The following is a 23,842-nucleotide window of genomic DNA, read 5'->3' as shown; positions in this document are numbered from 1 at the left end:
ATGAACAGTTACGTTCTCTTATACATAGTTTGACTTGCAGTGAATCAACTACTGTGCACCAAACCAAGATTTTTTCGCCCATTGCATAGCATGCTGTGTGCATCATAGTGCAATGCCAGCCACATTGGCAGTGTCATGCCAAGTGACAGTGGCAGAGTGCATACGTAACCATCAACATGACCACACGGCTGGTTTGGCTGTTGCTATGTGGCCAGCGTTAAGATAGTAGCTCTGATGATTGACAATGTATTTATTGTATATGTGGGGTTAAAGTCCCAAAACCACCCATGATTATGAGACACGGCAGTGGAGGGATCTGGAAATTTTGGCCACCTGGAGTTCTTTAACATGCACCCAAATCTGGGCACACCGGCCTACAGCACTTTTGCCTCCATCGAAAATGCAGCCGCCACAGCCGGGATTCGATCCCGCAACCTCCGGGTCAGCAGCTGAGTGCCTTAGCCACTAGACCACCACGGCAGGGCAAAATAGCTCTGAGCTGCATATTCTGACAAGTTACTAGCAGCACTGTTCGCAATCAGATGTTGGTGTAACTAAAAAATAATCAGTAAAACTTCAATCTTCACTCATATCTGTAACTTCGTTTCATTGTGAAACTTCTATTAGTGCATTTAAATATCATTAAACAATGATTGGATCTAGTAAATTAGTGCAATAGCTTTCCTGACTAGTCATTTCCTTAAACTGCCCCTTTTCTTGAGGATTTTAATAGCCAATATTATTCTGAAACGAATTCTACTTTTAAAAATGATACATGACATGATTAAATGGCAGTGAGAACAAGAAAATTGCAAATAAAATCATTGCCTCAATAATGCAATTTTAAATGCAAAAAGATAATAAAAAGCAATGTAAAGAGCAAGCTTTAGAAACCGTATTTCACAGATTTAAAAAAAAAAACTGAACAGAGAGCGAGAGAGAGAGAGAAAAAGAAACATGCTATCTATACATGGGGAGTAGGTGAGGAGTGACACGGTGCGAGCCACCCCTCACAAACACGAGGTAGGCTCCTCATTGCAAAAGCCCATTGGCACCCAGTGCGACTCGGGCTCGATTGACCAGGACCTTCTGGCTCGCCAAGTCGGAGCAGCCGAGCAGTTGACTGGCATGCCTACACTATGTGGAAAATGTCTAGAAACATCTCTGCACAGTGCGGGAATTATCCTGTACAGGCATTAATGAGATATTTGATAACTGCTGGGGACAGCAGTGTTTAGGTTTAAAGGCCAAGGAGTAAGCGCTCTTCCACCTTTGTAAGGCCCCTACAGGCTTTAGTATAAATTGAGTGACCGAATTGGTAGAATTCAGTAGTTTCTCGAAATGTTAAGGCCGGATTAGATTGGAGATCCATTTCAAAGGGTCTGAAGGCGTTACCCAAAGAGCGAACACACGGGCGACGGCGTCAGCCGTTTCAACGCCTTCGAGGCCCATGTGAGATGGAGCCCATAGAATACTACGAGACTAGGAGGCCCTACCGTAATTGCTGCTTTGTAATATGCAGTATGCCAGGTGTGGGGCATACCCGCGTTGAATATTTCTCCAGGCCCTTCTCGAGTCTGTAATGATGAACTTCATCGATTTACACGTCCCGGACAGCTACCGTAGGCCCCGAACGCGGGCGTTGCATTAGTTTTTCTCGGGGACCAACCAGAAGCTCCGTCCACTGGTTCAGGATTGCTCGGACGCATGTTCGTTTTTCACATGCCTGGCAGCATGCGGGCGGCCCAGGACTTTTCGAACTATTTCTTTCAGGCAGCTGACCGACGACAGAGCAGTGCGCATGCCTGTGCGGCCATCTTAAGTTAGACAGAGGGAATTTTCGACGCGCTTTTGCTCTCTCTTTGCTTTTCTGCCCGCTTCTTGCATGTTTCTGGATTTCGCATTGTTTGCGCACCCAGTTCTTGTCATCGGCGTTCTGAGCCACGTCGAGCATGTGCATGATCCCGAAGGTCGGGCAAACACTAGTTGTACTAGCTAGGAAAAACAGCGGTGGAACAACCACGCGGGTCTACAATGCGTGCACGCTCGAGTAGCTCACTCACAGTAAGTTGCAGCACAATGGAGATGGGTATAACTCGCTACCTAACTGCTTTTTAGGTTGGAATTGGGTCGGCATTGTGGCCTGTGTCACAGCCATGGAGGGAGCAGACGACATAGCAGACGCCACAGCGAGCATGATAGCATCAAGCGCGCAGATGGCTCGAGGCCGCTCGGCACTTTTGGATAACATGCATGTGAAGTAGCTGCCAATAACCCGAGGTGTCCGCGGGCCACCGGCAAGTGGTCCGGGACTTGGTAAAACGATGAAGCTTGATAATGCGCGAGCCCAGGTGTGCGGCAGCTAGCGTGATGGCGACTTCCTCCGCATGTGTTATGTCCTGTGCTCTGAATGTGAGGTGATCCACAGCGATGTTTTGTTAGACGAATGCAGCCGTGTACCATCCCGCATGCTGAGGGCCAGAGGCACTCATGTAAAAGATGCCACGTTTGTTCCCATAGAGGCAGGCCAGTGCCTTCGCCCGCGCAAGGCGCCTGCCACTGTGGTCATCACGTGTCATGTTGGCCAGAAAAAGGGCACACGTGTAGAGCGCATCTCCAGATTTCTGGGATGCGCACGTGCTCCTTCGTCTCAGTTGGATGGTAGATGTGTTGTCGAGCTAATAGGCGGCGACACGATGGAGTCTGAAAGTCAAGTATTGATTAGCCTCCTGGAGCTCTGCGAAACTGTTTACAATCCCAAGGCCCAGATGGCGCTGGTTGGACGTGGCTATTGAGAAATCAAGGGCACGCTTGTACATCTTGCTGAGAATCCCCTCAAGGGCGTTCTTATCGAACTTGCGCAAGTAACGGTAAGCAGCCGAGTAGAGGACTCGACTGGTTACGAATGCATGCGCTAGCCGCAAAGCGTCTCTGCAATGTGACCCCCCGCGCTTGATGGAAACCCGGCGGAACATACAACCCACTTGGTGCCCTACTTAAGCAGTTTCGTCAATGTTGTATCGATTCGGCGAGGTTTATGAATAAACAGACCCAGTACTCTTATCTCATCATGTTCTGGGATGGGTCCGCTTTAGGCTTGTGCGAATAAATTTTTGGTTTGAAGCGAATTCGAAGCAAATAGCGATTTTGGTCTAATGATTTCGAATCGAATTCGAATGATATGTATGACATATAAAAAAAAGAGAATATTTATCATGACCCAACTAACCTGCACAATATTTCTTTTGAATTGATATAGGGGCTCTATGCAAATGCCATTTATTTTTTCATTCAAAGGAAGTCGAAACAACCTTGAGTAGTAGTTTCGGTAGAATGCGAGTGATAACATGTAAGATACTTAACGTTTTAAAATTTAATATGCTTGGATCATATAAGACGTCATAACAAGCTTATTAAAATGAAGAATTGATTTGAGGGTAACATATTCCTTTAAAGCAGCCCTGCAACACTTTTTCAAGTAGCCATGGAGCCAGTAAACATGCTTGTAGCCTCACAAATTTACTGCCGCAAAGTTTCTAGAATCAGTCCAGAACGAGCAGAGTTCCAAAAATTTGTCGCACACTGCAATTGCATTCTCTCTTCTCCTCTTGACGAAATAGCTGGAAGCTAAGCAGGGAGGAATGGCACAGCAAAAGAAAATACTCCACACGCACCTCATGACCTTGAGCACCTCTTTTTTTTTCTTCGAATACCGGGCTTTCAGTGCGATCGCGCACGTACTCGTGGACAAGCGGCAGCTCCGGTAACGATGAGCACACTATGCTCAAATCAGCCAATGCCTGTGACCAGAGCCGTATATTTCTTCTTGGGTGTGACAAGTGATTTTTGAGCTTGTAGTGTCATTGGCCGAAGGAAGAAAGCAATTTTTAACTTTGAAAATTTATTGTGAATTACAGGCCACATGCTGCCCTCAATATCTGCCTCGCGTATTTTCTGTAGCCTCGGTTACCGATCAGCAGCGTTTTCTGACTATGTTCAGTAAATGTTGCAGGGCCCTTTAAAATTTGAAGGGGAACTTCATGACAAAGCAAATTTTTCCCGAGCACGTGCTTTTACTGCTTAGAACCCCTACATTGCAGTGAAACCACTTTACAAGTGATGACATGCGGATTAATATACACCTATTCGTTGATTGCGAATACTTTGAAAATGTTCAATAATTTCAATTCGAATCGAAGCTCAACTATTCGTTCGAATAGTTGAACTTTCCAATAGTTGAGCTTTCGAATTTGAAGCATTCGAATATTCACGCAAGCCTAGTCCGCTTTGCAAGGACAGTTATATTTTGGTAGTGCACTTTGGCGAGGAGTGGATGTGCACGAATTTCGATTTTGTAGGGGAGAACTGAAGGTCGCAGCGGGGGTCGTAGGCGTCCACGATCTCCGCCACTTGCTGCAGGTTGGCTTCCATGTCTCCTAGCGATCCGTGTTTAGCCCATATGGTAATGTCCTCATACAGCATACAGCGCGTGTTGTATGCCTTCAACATTCTCCAGCTGAGCTGGTAGGTTCATCATAGCCAGATTAAAAGTAGGGGTGAGAGGACCACGCCCTGTGGAGTACCTCTCGTGCCTAATTGGTAGGAGCCGAGTTCATTTTCTATTCAGATATTTGACTTTCAGTCAGAGAGGAATTGTATAATGTATTGAAACGTGTTGGGACCACAGACCACTTGCAGGAAGCTATGCTTGTTGCTGTGCTTTCTTGATACATAGGCATCTTGCGATTTTACTGAATGGTGATGCAGGGCCCCTTTAAATCCAACAGAACCACCAAGAATGATTACTTTTTCTAACCTTCAAGATAACATTGCTGAAAAATGTCATTGTGTAGCATGCTGTGGCTCATACTGAACTAGAATGCAAGTAAGGTTTCTGGATGCTAGTGTTCGAGCACAGAACTGTCAATTTTATCCCGCCTTCCTAATGTTTCCCTCAACAGAGCTCTGCTGTCTGAAGTTCAAACTTGGCCTGAGCTACTACTGCCAAGACTAACTTGCTCTTGCCCACCCTATGTGTAGCCCAGCGTCCAGTATGCAAAGAAAGGAGCAGACAAAGCACCCTGGCGTTAACGCACTTGACGAGGCAGAAAACAGTGCTTGTGCTGCTTGTTAGTGGTGAGCACATGAAGAAAAAGAAAATCAAGAGTGGACACACCTATCTTTGAAGGGAACAAGGCTTCATCATCAAGTTGGTCCTGCACCCATGTCATGAGGTAATCGATGTACTTGGGGGCTGAGCACTTGATGGGCTTCTTGACCGTCTGTCCATCAGCCCAGTGGTACTCGTACTTGGGGCCCGCTGACATGACTGCACAGCTGCCCTCAGTGCAGAACTCGGTCACTGTGCCGTACAGCATGTTGATCTGGTTGAAGAAGTCCACTGTGTTGACAGCCACCCACTCGTTGAGGTCCTCGCCTTCGGGCAGCATCACGGCGAGCCGCAGGTTGCCCGAGCCCAGCGTGGCCGCTGCCTGCTTCATCAGGTCATACTGGTGGGTACCCTCCGGGATGTTCTTCTTTGGCTTGAAGGTCTTGGAGGAGCGACCCCCGCTGAATGCACAGAGAATGCCATGTGTTCTTAGCATTCCCAGTGAGTCCACAACAAAGCTAACCAATTTAGTATTGCAAATATATCAACATAAAACTATTTTCTTAATGCCATGTCCTCTATGTAGGCTGATCAACAAAACATATATGTTAAAAAACATTCCACAAAAAACAGACACAAAAAAAGTGCCACCATATCCACGAAGTGAATGATGATGAGTGGGCGAAGCTCCGGAGATAAACCTGGTAAACCATGAATCCTCTGTACATTTTGCGCACTCGATTTCATTACAATGCTCCCCCTAGCATACGTTGCCGCACTAAATTGAACGATTGCGTTCCACCAATGAGACACGCGCCATATGTGACATCATTCCTATTTTATAACATCTCGCATCTTTCATCATCAACTACAAGTACCGCTGTCTAGTTTATAACATCTTGCATCTTTTCATCATCAGCTATAAGTACTGCCATCTAGTGAACACTGCAAGAACTAAACGAGAGGTGGCTACATATAGAGGATGCACAGCCCACGCCTTAAGGAGCTTCGCCCCTAAAAAGTGAATCTTCATATGTGTATCAATACACTTTTTAAGTCAATATTCCAGCTAAGACAGCCACTACACACTTTCTTGCACACCTTCCGACATACAGGATCCTCCCCTTTTTAAGATAAGCAGCTGTTTAGCACTTAGGCACTAATAAGTAGTAGCCCATCTGCATTTTGGCATCAAATCCAGCATACTCACCTTTCAATCATAGCTCTTTGGACTGGGTATCATATACGACACATTTACCATCGTAAAATAGAAAACGCCACACATTTCAACAAGCCCAAAGCCATTAAAGGGGCCCCGCAACACTTCTCTAAATAACCGTTAAATGGCCTCATTAAAGGAGTTTGTTGCCCAATGAACTGACCATGAAAAAATTTTTAATTTCAAAAGTATGAGCCCAGTTAGACATTTGCCATACACTGGAAGCTAAGCAGGAAGGGGGAAAGAAGCATGGGGGAAAGAAGTTATGTCACGTGGACATCATGACCTTAGGCACTTTTTCTTTCCTTTCGAAAGCATGGCATGCTTTCAGTGGGATCGCAAGTGCACATTCGTGCACGTGACAGCATCCCATGGCATCCTTGGTAACTTTGCCACCCACGGCACTGAAACCGGTCAACGGATGTGAAATCTGAGCACATAGTAGTCCTTTCGGTATATGGATCAAAAGAAGCGGAAACTCACTCTAAATGGTCAATTAGAATAAAGTAAATATTAAGAAAACTGCTGCCTTAAAAAATTAATTGTCAATTTCAGGCCTAATGCTGCACTATAATGCTTAGCCACGTTTCTCAGGAGACTTCACTACTAATTGGCAGTGTTTTCTGACTCTGCTGGCAAAGTATTGCACAAGAGAGAACACATTTGTGCTTATCCATGACCGAACTGAATTTTCAAAGTTTAGTTAATTATTCATAAACAAAACCTGGAGCATATGTGTTCAAATAGATAAGACAGGAGTGTGCTAAATGTGCTTTGTAAGCTACACATGCAGCCTAAACAGTCCTATAAAAATGCACACCTATTTCAGGCTTTGTGCACCTATATGAAGAAACAACTGAAAACCTTCACGAGCCATTCCACTCTGTGAAAGTGGATGGCCAGAGAAGCTATGTAGCACATGGATCTGTTTATTTTATTTATTTGTTTAGATATTTATACATTTGTCAATAGCTTGATTTTAGCATATGCTCCTTTAAACCCTTCCAACTCAATTTGTGTAGGCCATAAGCACAGCAAATAGGTCTCATTTATTAACTTATTTACTTTCTTATATCTACAGGTTCATTCGATGTTCTATTTATTCTCAGTGCACCAGCATGAAGTACCGGCATTTGTCCAATTTCTGTGGCACATACCTGCTAGGGGATTTCACTTGAGTAGGTAATCGTTGATTAGGCAACTTTTGAATAAGTAACTGCTTGTAAAGTTACATCTTTAAATTTCTTATTGATTTTAGGATTGCAGTCGTATCAACCAATTTGCTCAGTTCATAAGCTGCCATTTGAGCCCAATCTGGGCAGCCATTCATGATGATAATTTCGTGTTGAGTAGGTAACTATTCGCTAAGTTTTGGCTGTACATGGTATTTTAAATGCAGAGCATTTTTTAGTCACACAATGTCGCACGTCGTGTGTCAGTGGCGATGTCCACACTCCCACTTCGCATGCTCGCGCCTCGCGTATCGTGCCGCAGGCTTGCGTCTCATGCCAACTGTTTGCTCCCCCGCACCCTCTCGCCTCACAAGGCCAACGCAGGGAGCATCTGCTAGTAAAAACCAACTGCTCTAGCTGCACAACCGTTCACTGGCCACCCTTTATATGTAGGAACTGGATCGCACATGAGCGTCTCGCTACTCGTTCAAGGCAACGCTTCTCCTTCCATTCAATAAATAAAAAAAATGAAGACGAAATAACAAGCATTCCCAAACCATGCCTAATTACAAAACTTTCAACGCGATACCCTCACCACTCTGCGGCGCATTTACTCGAGTTCCCCCCGTGGGAAGATGCAGGCGGCTTTTTTTTATACGTGTTGTACAACCATAGCAGTGCTGCTAGAGTGGTGTAAAATTGCTTGCTTAATATTGCTAGTAGTTGGATCATGCTACGATGTGTGCAAATGCACATCACAGGCTGATAGCCCTGTGTGTCAGGAAATGACGTGAACACTGTTTCGCCAACTCGGCCACAATGAGTGCAGCACTTTTTGATTAACTACACACAATGATATGCTAAAATTAGCATGTAATTTCACTTTATCTTGAAGAACATCCTATTGAATTATCAACATCTTTGAGGTAGCATTCATATTTAGCAGATTGCCCAAAATGGCCACATAGGTTTTCAATACCAATTTGTAACCTCGCGAGTCTGTCAAGTCTCTTAATGTTCACATGTAGCTGCATGCTACGTTTCAGGATTGGGCAAGATACCAGCCATCACTGTTCTGTGTCAAAATAAATTCAGTGCCATTTGATTAAAATAATCATGCGCTAATCAAATCAATCAGTGATGTTATCCACTTATTGCCCAGGTGCCACCCCGCTTACACATTTGTCCGGTTTCCACATTTTCACATCTACAATTCCTTAGTTTTAACAATGCAAAAGCAGTGCATACTGGTTTCATATGTGCTTAAATTAGGCAAGTGTCAAATCCCTTTCGGGAAAGAATTTCAGAACCTCGTCATCTTCCAACTTCTTTAATTATCGCTAAGAGCTCAAGCGTGACTGCTTGCCACCTATGAAGGCCACATTAAAAAATATAGAGGTTCATCCCAAGCAAGAAGTGTATTCCGGCCAACATGATCTTGACATTTCATTGCTTCACATAACAACTATGTCAGACAAATATGAAGAAAAAATAAATAAAGGAAAAAGTCTTATAGCTTTTACAACAGAAATAAGCTGTTGTAAAGGCTGGAATGCTAGTTAGGTGTTCCCTTTACAAGGGGCACCAATATTTTCAACACTTATTATTATTTTTTTTTGTGAAATGACAGTTCAAACACCTTAAAGTGACGAAAAAATGGTGACAAAGAGCCCGAAAATAAGTATTTCTACAACCAAGTCTCAGTTCTCAGGAGGCATTGATGTACAACATTATGATATATTGACTCACCATGGCTACCATGCACAAAGGTAGATAGAAAAAAATTTGTGCAGCTCTGTACTCTTTATTACCTTTATTGTGATACCAATACCAAGCCTTGCTGTTACATGAAAGAAAGTGTTCCATGTCTCAACATCATGACATCAATGAACCCATTTGGCACCAAACTTAGTTACCATGTAATGTTTTGTGACAGTTTCCCACAGCCTCTACCCTTCGAAATTCAGATCCTTCTCTAACATGCGAGACCCATGCACAAGTTCTTACACTGTTGAAGCTATGTGTTGGTAATTCCACAAGACAATATTGCACAATTATACAAGTTTCTTAGCATATTCTCAATTTACCTGTATTTTTTACTAACCAAGGTATGCTGCTGCAGAAGCCTCAAATGCATTGGCAATATAATTCTCTGCTTGTCTCCTCCTCCCAACACTCCCCCACCCCCCAATCTCCCAAAATAGCAGATAACAGGTGGAGCAAGCATGATCCTACTGTGCCAACATTGAAGGGCTCCAGTGCCAATGCCACTGTTTCCAGAAAGACAGCCTGCTTACTCCAACAGAACTGCACAAAACATATCCATGTCAGCAGAGCTGATGTGCTAGAAACCATGGAACATCAAAATAATTCAAAGAAATGTTGAAACATTTCACTGCAGTGTCTATAAACTTGGCCAGTGACAACAACTAAACAAGGAGACTTTTTGGAAGATTTTTATACACTGGGTTCGAAGGGTAAGCATAAAAAAAAACGTTCTACAGAAAGCTTGCTGGAAAGAGCTCTGACAAGTCCACTACTGCTATTCACTGCAGCAAGTTTTTCATGCCAGAGTGCCTGCACAAATGAAATTCCTTTTTAAAACACAAGGCAATAAAATGTAACAAAGACTGCCACTTCCTATGACTGTCCAAACTTCAAGATTAAAGTAGTGCAACACAGAACTTCGGCTTCCGGCACTGATAATACAGCTCAACTTCTCCGACACCCTAAACGGTTTCTATAAAATTTTACATCAATACCAGCCTTTATCACCTTCACAGGCCGTAACACAGTTGCACACAGAACCTGCAAGGGCAGCGTACTTTCTCAGTACAAGAGCAACAATACAAGAGAATGCTGTTCTTCAATTTCAGCTGTGGGGAGTGTCAAAACAAGCGTGAATGCAAACAAGATAAAGACAAAAGCAAGCACCGGAGAGAGGTCAGTGGACTCTTTTAAGAGACGCTCACACGGTGCCTGTGTTGTCAGACAGAGCAGGCAAAACTTCCTGTAGGTGTAACATGTACACCCTATGTAGCTGCCAAGCTGCCTAATACACGTTAAAAGGCAGGCCAACAAAGGCCAGAAAAACAAAAGGGACAACACCACAGATACACATTAACTGCAAGACTGTACCAATGACATGGCTTAAAAAAAAAAAAAAAAAAAAAAAGACGAGTGCCCCCTTCCCCCCCCCACACACACAAGCGTATACATAAGGGCTCGTTTTTCCGTGTTTGGACACAATATTAATGAGATCTAACAGACAATATTGACAAGAAAAGTATAGGGGAAGTTATTAGTCCGAATTGTAATGTAAAATGTGAAGCAAGAAAAGTGGGTGAAAAGATAACTTGCCGTGGGCAGGAACCGAACCTGTGACCTTTGAATAACGCGTTAGATGCTCTACCACTGAGCTACCACGGTGGCTATCCTCCCAGCCACTTTAATGGATATATATGCGAATTTAAACGTGGGAGTGTCAGACAGCGCCATCAGTAGCCACAGCAGCCAGTCTGGCACACTCTTTATAAGCCTGTATGGCGTCACGTAGCACGTGAACTTATTACGAGCTGGCAGATGACCAATAGTCCCTTGTATACAATCTAAGGCACCAAGTCTGCCAGTACGAGACCCTCGTTTATGAATAAGGGAAAGAAGTGTATACATAAGGGCTTGTTTTTCCGTGTTTTCACACAATATTATTGAGATCTAACAGACAATAATGCTAAGGAAAGTATAGGGGAAGTTATTAGACCGAATTGCAACGTAAAATGTGAAGAAAGAAAAGTGAGTGAAAAGATAACCTGCCGTAGGCAGGTTATCTTTGTATTGTATTGTATCTTTGTATTGTATCTTTGTATTGTGTATTTTTTTGAACACCAAACACGTCGTGGTCCTCTTCTTCATGCCACCCCGCACAGAGAGAGTCGCAACTAGATGCAACCCCGCAACATCGACCCCCAGGGCCAAAAGCGCAAGTGTTCAACGAGAGGTACGGCTTCAGGCAAGCGACGTGGACGATGTCAGAAGATGTGGAGGGCATTGAAGGATTTCGAGGGGCTATATCATAGGTAACATCAGCTACCTGCCATAGCATATGGTAAGGTCCGGAATACTTTGGGTAGAAGCTGTTCAGTCAGGCCAATATGCCACGACAGAGTCCACAGAAGAACGATGTCACCCGGATTGAAGCGGACGTTGCCATGGTGGCTGTCATAGCTATGTTTCTGGCGGAGCTATTAGTCCGAAAGGTGTCAATGCACAATCTGACGGGCCTTCCCGGCTGTGCTAACAGCACGGCGAGCATATGCTGTGGACAAGTCAGCAGGGTTGGGTACAATCGTGTCGAATGGCAATGTTGGGTCTCTTACATACAAAAGGTAAAAGGGAGAATATGCAGCAGAGTTGTGGCGTGAGCTATTGTAAGCGAAAGTGACAAAGGGTAGCGCTATGTCCCAGTCGCGATGATCGGTCGACACGTACATGGCGAGCATGTCAGTGAGTGTACGATTCAAACGTTCTGCGAGGCCGTTCGTTTGAGGATGATAGGCCGTCGTAAGCTTGTGCTTACTCGCACAAGAACAAAGTAGGTCGTCGATTACCTTTGATAAAAAGTACCGACCGCAGTCGGTGACCAGTTGACAAGGAGCGCCATGATGTAAGACGACGTCTTGGATCAAAAATTCTGTGGCCTCTGTAGTACAACTGCTTGGAAGAGGTCTCGTAATGGCCGAACGGGTCGAATAATCTGTAGCGACGGCGACCCGCCTGTTACCATTGGTAGAAAGAGGGAAAGGGCCCAGTAGACTCAAAGGCGAGACTCAAAGGTTGGGGCAAACACAATCACGTCATCCAGACAACACATGCAAATAGACCATTTAAAGCTGCACAAAAACGTGTCCATCATCCACTCGAATGTGGACGGCGCATTGCACAAGTCGAACGGCATTACCTTGCATTGGTAGAGACCATCAGGCATTAAAAAGGCGGTCGAGGTCGTGCTCGGCAATTTGCCAGTAACCAGAGTGTCTCGTAAGTCTATCGAAGAAAAATAGGTTGCACCATGAAGGCGATCCAGGGAATCATCGATACGAGGAAGTGGGTTGACATCCTTTTTGGTGACCTAGTTTAAATGTCGGCAGTCCATGCAGAAACACCAGGTATTGTCTTTCTTTTAAACTAATACTACAGGGGACACCCACGGACTTGAAGAGGGCTCTACGATGCCTTTTGTGAGCATCTTATTGACTTCCTGTTAGATAACTTGGCTCTCCGATGGGGGCACTTAATAAGGACGCATGTGAATTGGAGCTGCACCACTGGTATCTACGCGGTGTTTAACTTGCGAGATTTTACCTAAGGGCCTACCGTCAAAGTCAAATATGTCCAAATAGATCGTGAGGAGATCACCAAGGTTTCGGACTTGACACGTCAACAGGTCTGAGGCGATCATCTTGGTTACGTCGTTGTGCAGCGTAGATGGGGCTCCGTCGGTGCTATGTGCATTCGGTCGTATAACTGAGGCCAGTTCACTGGACACTGGTGAGATCTGGCACTCGTGTGACGGTGATAGAGTGGTGAGAACAATGCCTTGTGGTAGGACTTGAGGGCTGAGTCCGAAGTTCAGAAGAGGAAGGCACGTCTTGTTCGCTGTAACAGTTAAAACACTGTACGAAGAGGAAACGTTGCGGTCCAGTAAAACACCGGGAGAGGGCGAGACCACGTAATCCCCATCTGGCACACTGGGATATGGTTCAACAGTGACACAAGTTAGGGCTTGTGGTGGGAGGCGAACAAACTCAGCACATGGAAGCTTGTTCTGGATCATCTTTGACACGTTGAGGGCCGCAGGCAAGTCAAGTTGCACAACGCCGGCTGAGCATGGTCAGACAAAAAATCAAGTCCGAGGATGACATCATGAGGACAATGAGCGAGAACATGAAATAGAACGGACGTCTGGCAGTCGGCGAACCTCACACGTGCGGTGCACATTCCGAGCACAGCCGGAGTCGCTCCATTAGCGACACGTACAAACAGGGACTCGAGCAGCGTAAAGACCTTATTTATTCGTGCACGGCGTTCAGAGCTTAGAATTGAAATATGTGCACCGGTGTCAATGAGGGCGGTAACAGGAAGGCCATCCGGTAACAGGAAGGCCATCCACTTCTACATCGAGCAGGTTCTGGTCCGTAGTCAGGGTCAGCAGAGAGTTTTCACGTCGGGAGTCCAATGCAGAGTCACCTCCGGGAGCTGCACAGCTCAGTTTTCAGAGGAAGGGCGTGCAGTAGGGCGGGGCGACGAATAGCGACGGTGCTGAGGTGACCTGGAGCGACGGTCATGCGGGGACGGCGAACTGATGTCACAGGAGTGCAATTGTATGGTACATCATCACGAGCGATGGAGGTGGATAGGTGCGAGAGCAACAGTAGCGGGAGATGTGTCCTACACCATGGCAATGAAAACAGATCAGCATGTCGTCCTGCATTCTCCACTGAGCAGGATCACGATAGCGACGGAATCTTTCCGGTGCAGGAGAAGGCGTTGTGATACTGACCCGAGGTTTCGTCAACGAACATACAAGCTGCAGTCCGACGTTTGCCAGCTCCTCCCTCACAACCTGCTGGATCAACAAGATCGTTGGTCGATCCTCAGATGGGTGGGCCAGAAAGGATGGTGTAGACGCTGCCTCGGTTTCTCGACGCACGATGTGAACTACCCTCTCGTTGGTAGGTGATTGACTGCATGGTGGCTGAAGGTCCTCGCAAGATGAAGTAGCGGCCATGTTCGGAAGTCGCAAGAAATTCTTGACGACTCGGCGACTCTTCAGCTCTTCTAATCGGCGGCACTATTCGATGATGCCGTCAACGGTCGAACAATCCTTAAACACGAGTAAGTTGAAAGCTTCATCCGCGATGCCTTTGAGCAAATGGCTTACTTTATCTTCCTCGGTCATGTTGGGGTCGACACGACGGCAAAGGGCGAGAACGTCAAGGATGTAGGTCACATAGGATTCACTCATAATTTGTGGCCGACAAGAGAGTTTTTTAGAAGCGGCCCGCTGCCGTCCGACGGCCTTACCGAATGGATCACGAGGCTTCTGTTTGCAAGCTTCCCTGCTGGTTATGTCAGCTTCATGAGCTTCAAACCACGCACCTGCTGTTCAGCAGAGATCGAACCCAACGTTGCCGAGCATCATCGTAGGGTCCCACCGGTAGACCGCTGCAAACGTTCAAACTTCGAAGTCCAGTCGTCAACGGTAATGTGGTAGGTGCCGCAGAAGTTGCCAGAGTCGCGCGGTTGCGTCTATACAACCGGCTGTACAGGCTGTGCCGGAATCGTGGCTGAAACAGGAGCAGCAGAATTGGTTCCTGTTGACATGGTCGGGTCGTCCACAACACGCCCGCTGCGAAGTTCAGTCTTGCATTGTACCCGGCGCCACCACCAAAATGTTGCGAATCTATTTACTACTTTAGAGTAGAAAAATAGACCAGCAGTCAAGATGGCAGTCGTGTATTTTTTTAACACTAAACCCGTCGTCGTCCTCTTCTTTGCGCCACCCCGCATAGAGATAGCCGGCAACTAGACGCAACCCTGCAATATATATATATATATATATATATATATATATATATATATATATATATATATATATATATATATATATATATATATATATTGAGATCTAACACACAGTAATAATAAGGAAAGTATAGGGGAAGTTATTAGACCGAATTATCTATGTGAAGAAACACAAGTGGGTGAAAAGATAACTTGCATTACAATTCAGTGTAATAACTTCCCCTATACTTTTCTTGGCACTATTGGCCGTCAGATCTCATTATTATTGTGCCAAACACTGAAAAACGAGCCCTTAAAGAGGCCCTGCAACACTTTTTGAGCGTGGTCATAAAACACTGCCGATCGGTAGTAGAGGCTCCCAACAACACGAGCCAAATATTGTAGCGCAGCACGCAGCCTGGAATTCACAATAAATTATCAGTCAGGTGAAAATTGCTTTCTTTTCTCTCAACAAATCACAGAGTAGGCCCAAAAATAACACGTAGCAAGCCCATCTGTAAGCCATTGGCTGGTTCGAACATGGCGCGCTCACTCGTTACAGAGATCGCCGCGGGAGGCCGCTACTTATCCCCGCGTGCGCGCATGATCACACTGAAAAATCCGCGGATTCGAAGGGGAAAAAAATAAGTGCTCAAGGTCAGGAGGCGCACGTGAGGTTGTTTGTTTGCCGCTCCCATCCCTCCCTGCTTAGCTTCCAGCGCTTTCGTCAGGACGAGAGAAGAGAAAATGCAATTGCAGCAAGCGATAAACCTTTGTTCGTGAGAAAGTAAGCTCTTCCATATGAAAAAGTGTTTCAAGGCCGCTTTGAGTATGCACATATCTCTCTCTCTCTCTCTCTCTCTCTCTATATATATATATATATATATATATATATATATATATATATATATAGGGTGATTCCACAAGACCAAACAACGCATGACTTGTCAACCTCTTAAATTTAAAAAATTTTTTTTTCAAAATTATTTTATATAGTGTTGCCTTATCAGTGGAAAAAAGAAATCCACAATTGCTTTTGCTCTAAAAATTTTTTTGGAAGCGCAGTAAATCAATAATGACGTAGAGATGGAGTGGCACGCTTACCTACTCTGCTGTTTTTCAGAGTTTGAGGATGAATTACACAAAATATATTAAAGCTACATACCTCAAATTTTTTTTAGTTAATAGTAGGTGTACTTTCGCTTGCGTTCAATTATATCTGTAATCTCAGCGTATTACAAAATATTTTAGAATAAATTCTGAAATTTGGCCTAAAAACATTTTTTCGCTTAGTTTACAGGCCTTTATTTACCAAAAAAAAAGCCTATGACAGGGCGGTGAAAATTCCACATTACTTTCTCAGTATGCCTATTTATAACACTGCTCAAGCTTATGTTATTAACACTTTTCGATAAAAAGATATGATCGCGCTACTTTCAAGAAAAGAGCATGCAAGGAATACTTTGGACAACGATTTAAATAAACAAAACATTTTTTCATTTTTTGTAATACTTTCCCACTTAATCTCCTGCACATCTGATTTCACAATAAATAAAAGCATGTTGCATTATATGGTTTCACTTGCAGTTACGACCCGTCGAAAAATACCCTTATGCAAGAGAGGCAACAGTAGATCAGACTTCTTGTCCGCTATGTGTGGAATGCAGGCCTATTCTTCCGTTTACTAAAAGGCAAGCAGCACTAAAATCGCTGTCGACTGCACTGAGGACACTAATTTTGAAATGATTTGGTCACGGGAGCAGCCATGAGGGCGGGATTAAGCAAGCGCGCACAGTCCATGTTCAGGTGTGAAGAGGGCTCGTCGAATGAGGCCTTTGTGCAAGACTGAGCACAACATGTGGGCCTGACGACTGTATGAAATTTGTGATCGCATACAAATTTTCAATTTGGCAAGATATTGTATTTAGTAATCATGTCTTGCCGCTGGGAAATATCAGTGATGAACACGGCAGTGAATGATTAGAAATTAGTAAATGTGGTTGCTTGGGAGAGTTGGTAGGACATGATTCACATAAAAAACAGCACCAATAACGAGGGACAAGAGAAAGAAGGAGACAGACAGCGGCACTGTCTTAGTGCTGTGCGCGTGGGGTTCATAGAAGCACTGCAGCATCAAACAGCGATGTATAGGTCGGTAGCTCTGCGAAAAATTCGTGTCTTTGAAATGACCTTCTTGTGCTACGAGTGGTAGTCTGCACAATAATTTTGCTAGGAGGTCGAGCTATACTTTGCCGCCATGAAATGCACAGCAGCGGAGCAAAGCGTGAGCATTATTGGAGTCAAATGACGTGCGCACAGCGGACTGTACACACGGTCAGAACAAGTCGTCTGCTGCCGCCATATAAGATGGGCTGGCACACCCGGTTGTCTATAGTTGGGGCATCTGTTCTCTTTTGGTATGGCTTCTGGAGCATCACCTTTATGGTTTTCACTGAGATCATCAATTCGTGCAGCGCCGTTTCTCCAGCTAAAGTGGCTGTCACCCGCATCAAGGAAGCGAATGCTCGCAGCTTCCCGACAAGAGTTTTCAGGTGCTTCCTACAGAGAAAATGCACTCAAACTTCAACTTCAACGTCGATGCCTCGAAGTGTTTCTTGTTCGGGTGCTGAATGTGATCGAGGAACTTGAGCTACAGACAGCGAATCTGCGACCTTGGCCGATTGCTTCTGTTTACGCGCCAAGGACGTGTCTTGGAATCCTAACGTGCCCAAGTTACATCAGTCACCTTGGGACGCTCTTGTTTAAATATACAAGGGCGTATTGTAGATGTGCTTTTATTCCTGTTCACTTTGGACACACAAAAAGCACAAACAATGTCTGCTACATCTGCAATGTTAACAGCACGTGGCTGCTATGCGAGCAAAGGGCGGATAAATAGCTATCCTTCAATTCCCATGTGTGGAATTTATCCCCGGCTGTATTGCAACTTATCTGTCCGAGTACACGAGAACAACCCCTTTTCCCCGGAACACGCCAGACTGCAGGCACTTGCTTGCTCGTTAATCCCGTGGTCATGGTCGCTCCCATTACCACACCATTTCGAAATTGGCCTTCTCGGCGCACTCGACAGCTATTTCAGTGCTGCTTGCCTTTTAAGAAACTGAAGTATAGGCCTGCATTCCATACTTAGCGGGCAAGAAGTGCGATATACCGTTGTCTATCCTAGCACAACGACACTTTTTCACAGGCCCTAACTGCAAGTAAATCCATATAATGCAACATGTTTTTAATGATTGTGAAAGCTTATGTGCAGGAGAATAAGTGGCGAAAGTATAGAGAATATCAAGAATGGTTTCTTTTTTATATCGTCATCCGAAGTTTCCCTTGTATGCTCTTTTCTTGAAGTTAGCGTGATTATTTCATTTTATTGAAAAGCATTATTAACATAAGCTTTGACAGTTTTATAAATAGAAATGCTGAGAAAGTAATGCGGAATTTGCACCGCTCTTTCATAGACCTTTTTTTAAATAAAAGACTGTAAACTTGGCAAAAAAAGTTTTTAGGCCGAATTTCAAATTTCAGAGTTTTTGTAAAAAAAATCTGTACTACTCAGAGATTTGAAATATAATTGAACGCAAGCACAAGTACACCTACTATCACGCGAAAAAAGTTGAGATACAAAGCTTTAATATATTTTGTGTAAACCATCCTGAAACTCTGGAAAAACAGCAAAGCAGATAAGCGTGGCACTCTCTATTTTTGTCATTTTTAATTTACTGCGGTTAGAAACATTTTTACAGCAAAACCATTTGCGGATCAGTTCTTTCAACTGACGAAGGAACAATACATAACATTTTGAAAAAAATTTAAGAGGTCGACCAACCATGCTTTGTTTAATCTGATGTGGAATCACCCTATATATATATATATATATATATATATATATATATATATATATATATATATATATATATATATATATATATATATATATATATAAACCAGTGTATACTTAAGGGCTTGTCTTTTAGTGTTTGGACACAATATTAATGAGATGTAACAGACAATAATGCCAAGGAAAGTATAAGGGAAGTTATTAGTAGGCCATATATATATATATATATATATATATATATATATATATATATATATATATATATATATATATATATATATATATATATATATATATATATATATATATATATATATATATATATATATGCAGAATCGCTGCATATCAGTAACATGAATACTTTATGGACTTACTCTACGTTCATTAATTTTTTTGCTGCATGTTCACTTCTTGGAACTTTTAGCGCCTTTGGTGTGGCAAATAGACTGGTATGCCGCCTGCCATGGCTGCTTCCTCCATAGGACACAATTCTGTGCCCTAAATATATTATATTTAGAAACTTTCTTCTGAACGAATATGTTAGGAACGTGAACCCAAACCCTTAAATGACTGAATCGCCAAATGAAATGAATCTGAACTAGCCCACACCAATGGAATTTCAGTGACAATGAAGTTAAAAAAGACTTGCCTAAAGTAAACGCCACAAGGAACGAACAAACAGCAGAAAGAATATGTTCATTTTGTGTGTGCATAAATAAAGCTACAAAATCAATTATTAGTGGTTCCTTGACTACATAATAAAAATAATTTTTTAAAGGTTTTAAGTAATTTACATAAATTTTTCAGGATGAACCACACGTGTTTCTACCTGAATAATCTTCTGCCTGCAAAATCCCAACAGCTAAAAAATACCAATAACTCCAAGGACATCTGAACAACTCATACGGCCAATTGCAGAGCAAAGAAAAAAAAATAAGTTCAAACCAAGCGAAAACTCCATTAAATGTCTCTGTAGACAGTCACAATTATGAGCTAATAAATGAGACGCCCAACCGCTATACAATCAAACTGTCAGCTGTTGCGAGGCAAGCTTAATGATAGCAAGACATATCGTCTTTCAGATTCGGAGCACTGCTTATCAGGCGTCTTATGGCTCATGTTCACAGGGCAGCGTGTATCACGCAGCCTGCGGCTATATGGATAAGGAGGAGCCATAAGGAGCATTGGAGAAAGCAGCACCACTCATTCCAAGCCAAACAGAGTAAACACATACAGAAACATAGAGACAAGGAATACTTCTTTGGAGGCTAAATACTGTGGTTAGAGAAAAGATTCAGACTAGCATAAATTTAATGGTCAATGCCTTCATCAGATAGTTAAGCATTTAGATGCATATGTAACTAGAAAAAGTTTTCACTCTTACTGGATACCGTGAAAGGACTTGACTGGCACATAAAGCAAGGAGGCATAGATACAAATGCAACTAACTTACATTCTATTAAAAGCATGTTCACAGCTCCCACAAATTTCAATAATTAAGGGGTGTCTGACATTCTGAAAAGGCACCTATGTGGCAGCCTTTTTTATTCCCACCCTCAATTATGACTGCACTTTTCACATGCCTTGCTATAAGCACTTATCATTGGCCATTCTACCAGGCAGTTTATACGAGGGACGCCCATAAACTTCGTATAATCAATGCGATAGATTCATAAAAGGCATACACAACAGGCATCAAAATGAGTGTGCATCTATCTAGTATACGCATAATATCAAATTTCTGTTCCTTTTAAAACCACACAACCCCACCATGGCATCAGAACAGAAACAGCAACACCAATTGGGAAAGTCAGGTGCACTCAACACAGGTGACAGCGACGCGTGCAGCCACCTTAAGGTTTGAACATTTTGCCTCACCCGCCCCATTCACATCTTCTCGGACTGAGCGACTTGCTTCGCTTCCTTTGCATGAAGAGTACACTTCATAAGAACACTTTGAGACAAATGAAGAAGCCATCACTGAAGTTGACTCATTTCTCAAGTCTGAAGAGTTGAAGATGGCTTCTACTTTAATGGTCTGCGCTAGCTCATGCATCCCAGGCAGAAGCATGTAAATTTGGAGGAGATTATACCCAGAAATAAAAATTTTTCGCTAAAATGTTTATTTGTCTCTGTTTCTTCATGCTGGGAATATGAACTTTATGAAAACTCCACGTATTTCATCCTTTTTAATTTGAAAGCTATGCCCACCCTATGTTGCTCATGTCACACTTGTTGCTTACCATCACAAAACCAAAAAGTGAAGAATGTTTCTGGTGCACACCCACAGCATAACCCAACTAATGGCACAACAGGTCATGCAGTGGTTCCCCAGCAGCCCCACCAATGTATGTAAGTACATGGTTTCCTTGAAGTCTGATTACATAACCACAATGTTTTATTATTGCCACTAGATGCCACTTATGGAATAAAGATTTGTTATGCTACTGCACCAACCCCAAGCCATTCAACCACGGCTGAATGCTCTGGATGATTGTCCAGAAAACGTGCCACCACTGTACAGCAGGCTGTTCGGAATGTTAAGTATTTGGCGAATGTTCACGCGGCTCACGCCATCAGCACAATGGAAAGCAGTTGGGTGCACTCTGCACTTGCGATCACTGAACTCCCAAATGCAGCACCGCATCCTGCCGCCTACAGGTCCTCGTGACAACAAATGTTGCGGTGTCGTCGGCTAACAGCGGGTGCCGCCTACTTTCGGCATGGAACGGGAGGAGGAGTCAACGCTCGGCCGGCTTATTTTTGGCAACAAAACGGGCTGCCAGCCGGGCACAGGTCAGCGCAAGTTCACCGCATCGTCTTCGCACACACGGCTCATGGGCAAGCAGTGATGTGGACAGTTAGCTTCACCGCCAAAGGCCGCGCGTGGTAAGGAAAAGGGCTTAACCATTTGCGCTTCGTACGTCGTCTGCGTGAAGCTTGGAAGGCGGCCTTACGTCACCGTACACTGACTTCGCTCGTATGACTCCTCACCGAAACGGCCCGCCAAAAACTCCTTGCGGTGTCGCACGAAAAGCGACGCGAGCGATTACATGTGTCGCGCGCAACAGACGCCGAAAACCTTGCTTTCCTTTTTAACCTTATGCGGAAAGCGCTCCGTGAGAGGAGATGGCGGATCTTATCCGAGGACACTTGGCTGTCAGCCTTGAACGTAACGATTCTAAAAGAACGTTGGTCAAAGCAAACTTACAAATATCGCCAATTATTAAGTCTATTGCTACGGTTGCAGAGAATGTCTCAAAGGCATCGTGACACACGCGTCAAGAATTCGGAAAGGCAAATGAATGCAAGGGAATTTGGGACAAGTTTAGCGAGTGCTCAAATGCAAGATTGAATGAAACACCGTGTCAACAGTTCAATAGCAGACCTTCGCGTATCGTTGTAGCTCGCACTCGGTACAATGTTTTCATCAACGTGCTCGAAAAACAGCCCGAACAGTTTGTTCGCTTGCGCACTTAACCTTCATTTATTCGGTGACTACACGTACAATAAACACAGTACATTGTCAGATGTTGCAGTAAAGGTACAAGTTCGCTGAAAGTATGAATTGCGTACGAAGCGAACACCACCTCGGAATGCGCAAACGGAAACACAGGATGTACGAGACCTTGCCGTGATTATGGGCATACAGTCACGAAAAGGTCTGGTCCAGTTCTCATCTGAGACGGTAATTCGGTAATCATAACCAAACGACCACGCAAGTCCGCTCGCTTCGTTTCCAAGCAACACGAATGCGCTCCAAAACGAGCCCGCAGATGAGGCATTGGCTACACGTCGCGCGCGTCATCCACGTTACAGCATGTTGTACTTGTGCAGTTCCGTTACAAATCGCAACACAATGTAGGAGCAGAATGTCGAGGCGCTTTTCTCGCGACTTGTTTGCTCAACTTCAGCTGATCTAAGCCTATCAAGCAAAGTTTAATCACCACCGTACTGAGAACAGCAGCTCGTGAGTGGCTACAAGAGCCACTCCAGACAACAAAGGCATGCAAAGGTACCGACGGAGGTCCGCGTTTGAAGGTAGGAGTAACTTACAAAAGGAAGCTCATCTCGCCGCCGCGCGCCGATTGATGTTTCGCTGCAGATACCAAGACAGACCAAGACACAGCAGTCTGCGTTATCCGGAAGTGAACATGTTACGCACGAAACCGTGACCAAACACCACCAGAATCTGGCTGCTGCGTGCAGTTTCCGAAAGGTGCTTCCGGCTGTTCTGGCCGCAAAGGTGGTGGGAGTATAGTGCCTAGAATATACTGGCTAGTGTGCTGTAGCCGTACACGGCCTGCTAGATAGCACCAGATTGTATTAATGCCAATGGCTGCCGCATAGAGCGCTGCAGCGCGGGAGGGTGCCGTGGCGCCGCCCGCTTTTCATAACCCATGACGATAGTTATAGCGCGAGAACAGAGTGACGACAAAGAGACAAGAAGGACATGAAAGACTTCTTGTCTCTTTGTCGTCGTTCTGTTCTCGCGCTATAACTATCGTCATGTCATACAAACTAGCCCAAGCTGCCACACTTCTTATAACCCGCCGTGTTTCAAAAGCATCGGCAAGGGAACTGCTGCCCGTTTTGATGCTTTAAGCGGAATATTTCGTTCGGTGAAGCAACTGTAGGCTAATTTATTTTAATGAAACACAATTGTGCCGCTATACATGACGTTGGCGGAGTTTATAAGACGAAAGCTTTTAATGTCTCCTACTCGTGGTGTACGGCCGCGGTGTGCCTTGGACGCAGGCATGCCCTGCTTCGAAAAATTTTCGTACTTGCACTGGCTTCTCTGTAGCCTATGTCAGCACATTTAGCTCGAAATAATACCATCCGCCGCATGAAGCACCACTCCAAAAAGGCATTTATGTGTGCTAAATATCGTATAAGCTAACGTAGCGAATGTATGAGGT

General features: G+C 44.3%; 1 protein-coding gene across 1 annotated transcript in view; it reads right to left on the bottom strand.

The window, feature by feature from the left end:
* mats (MOB kinase activator-like 1) overlaps positions 1–23,155 on the bottom strand; it is a 28,922-nt gene extending 5,767 nt beyond the window's left edge. The window contains exons 1-2 of the mRNA XM_037413344.2: positions 22,977–23,155; positions 5,177–5,571 (exon numbers count right to left, since the gene is read on the bottom strand). Of these exons, the coding sequence (XP_037269241.1) occupies positions 5,177–5,571; positions 22,977–22,990 (409 nt within the window). The 5' untranslated portion in view covers positions 22,991–23,155. The remainder of the gene's footprint in view (positions 1–5,176; positions 5,572–22,976) is intronic.
* Between the last annotated feature and the right edge of the window lie 687 nt (positions 23,156–23,842).

Source organism: Rhipicephalus microplus, chromosome X, assembly GCF_043290135.1.
Source record: "Rhipicephalus microplus isolate Deutch F79 chromosome X, USDA_Rmic, whole genome shotgun sequence".
NCBI lineage: Eukaryota > Metazoa > Arthropoda > Arachnida > Ixodida > Ixodidae > Rhipicephalus > Rhipicephalus microplus.
Note: the sequence above shows the minus strand (reverse complement) of the source record. Positions and strands in the feature narration are given on the sequence as shown.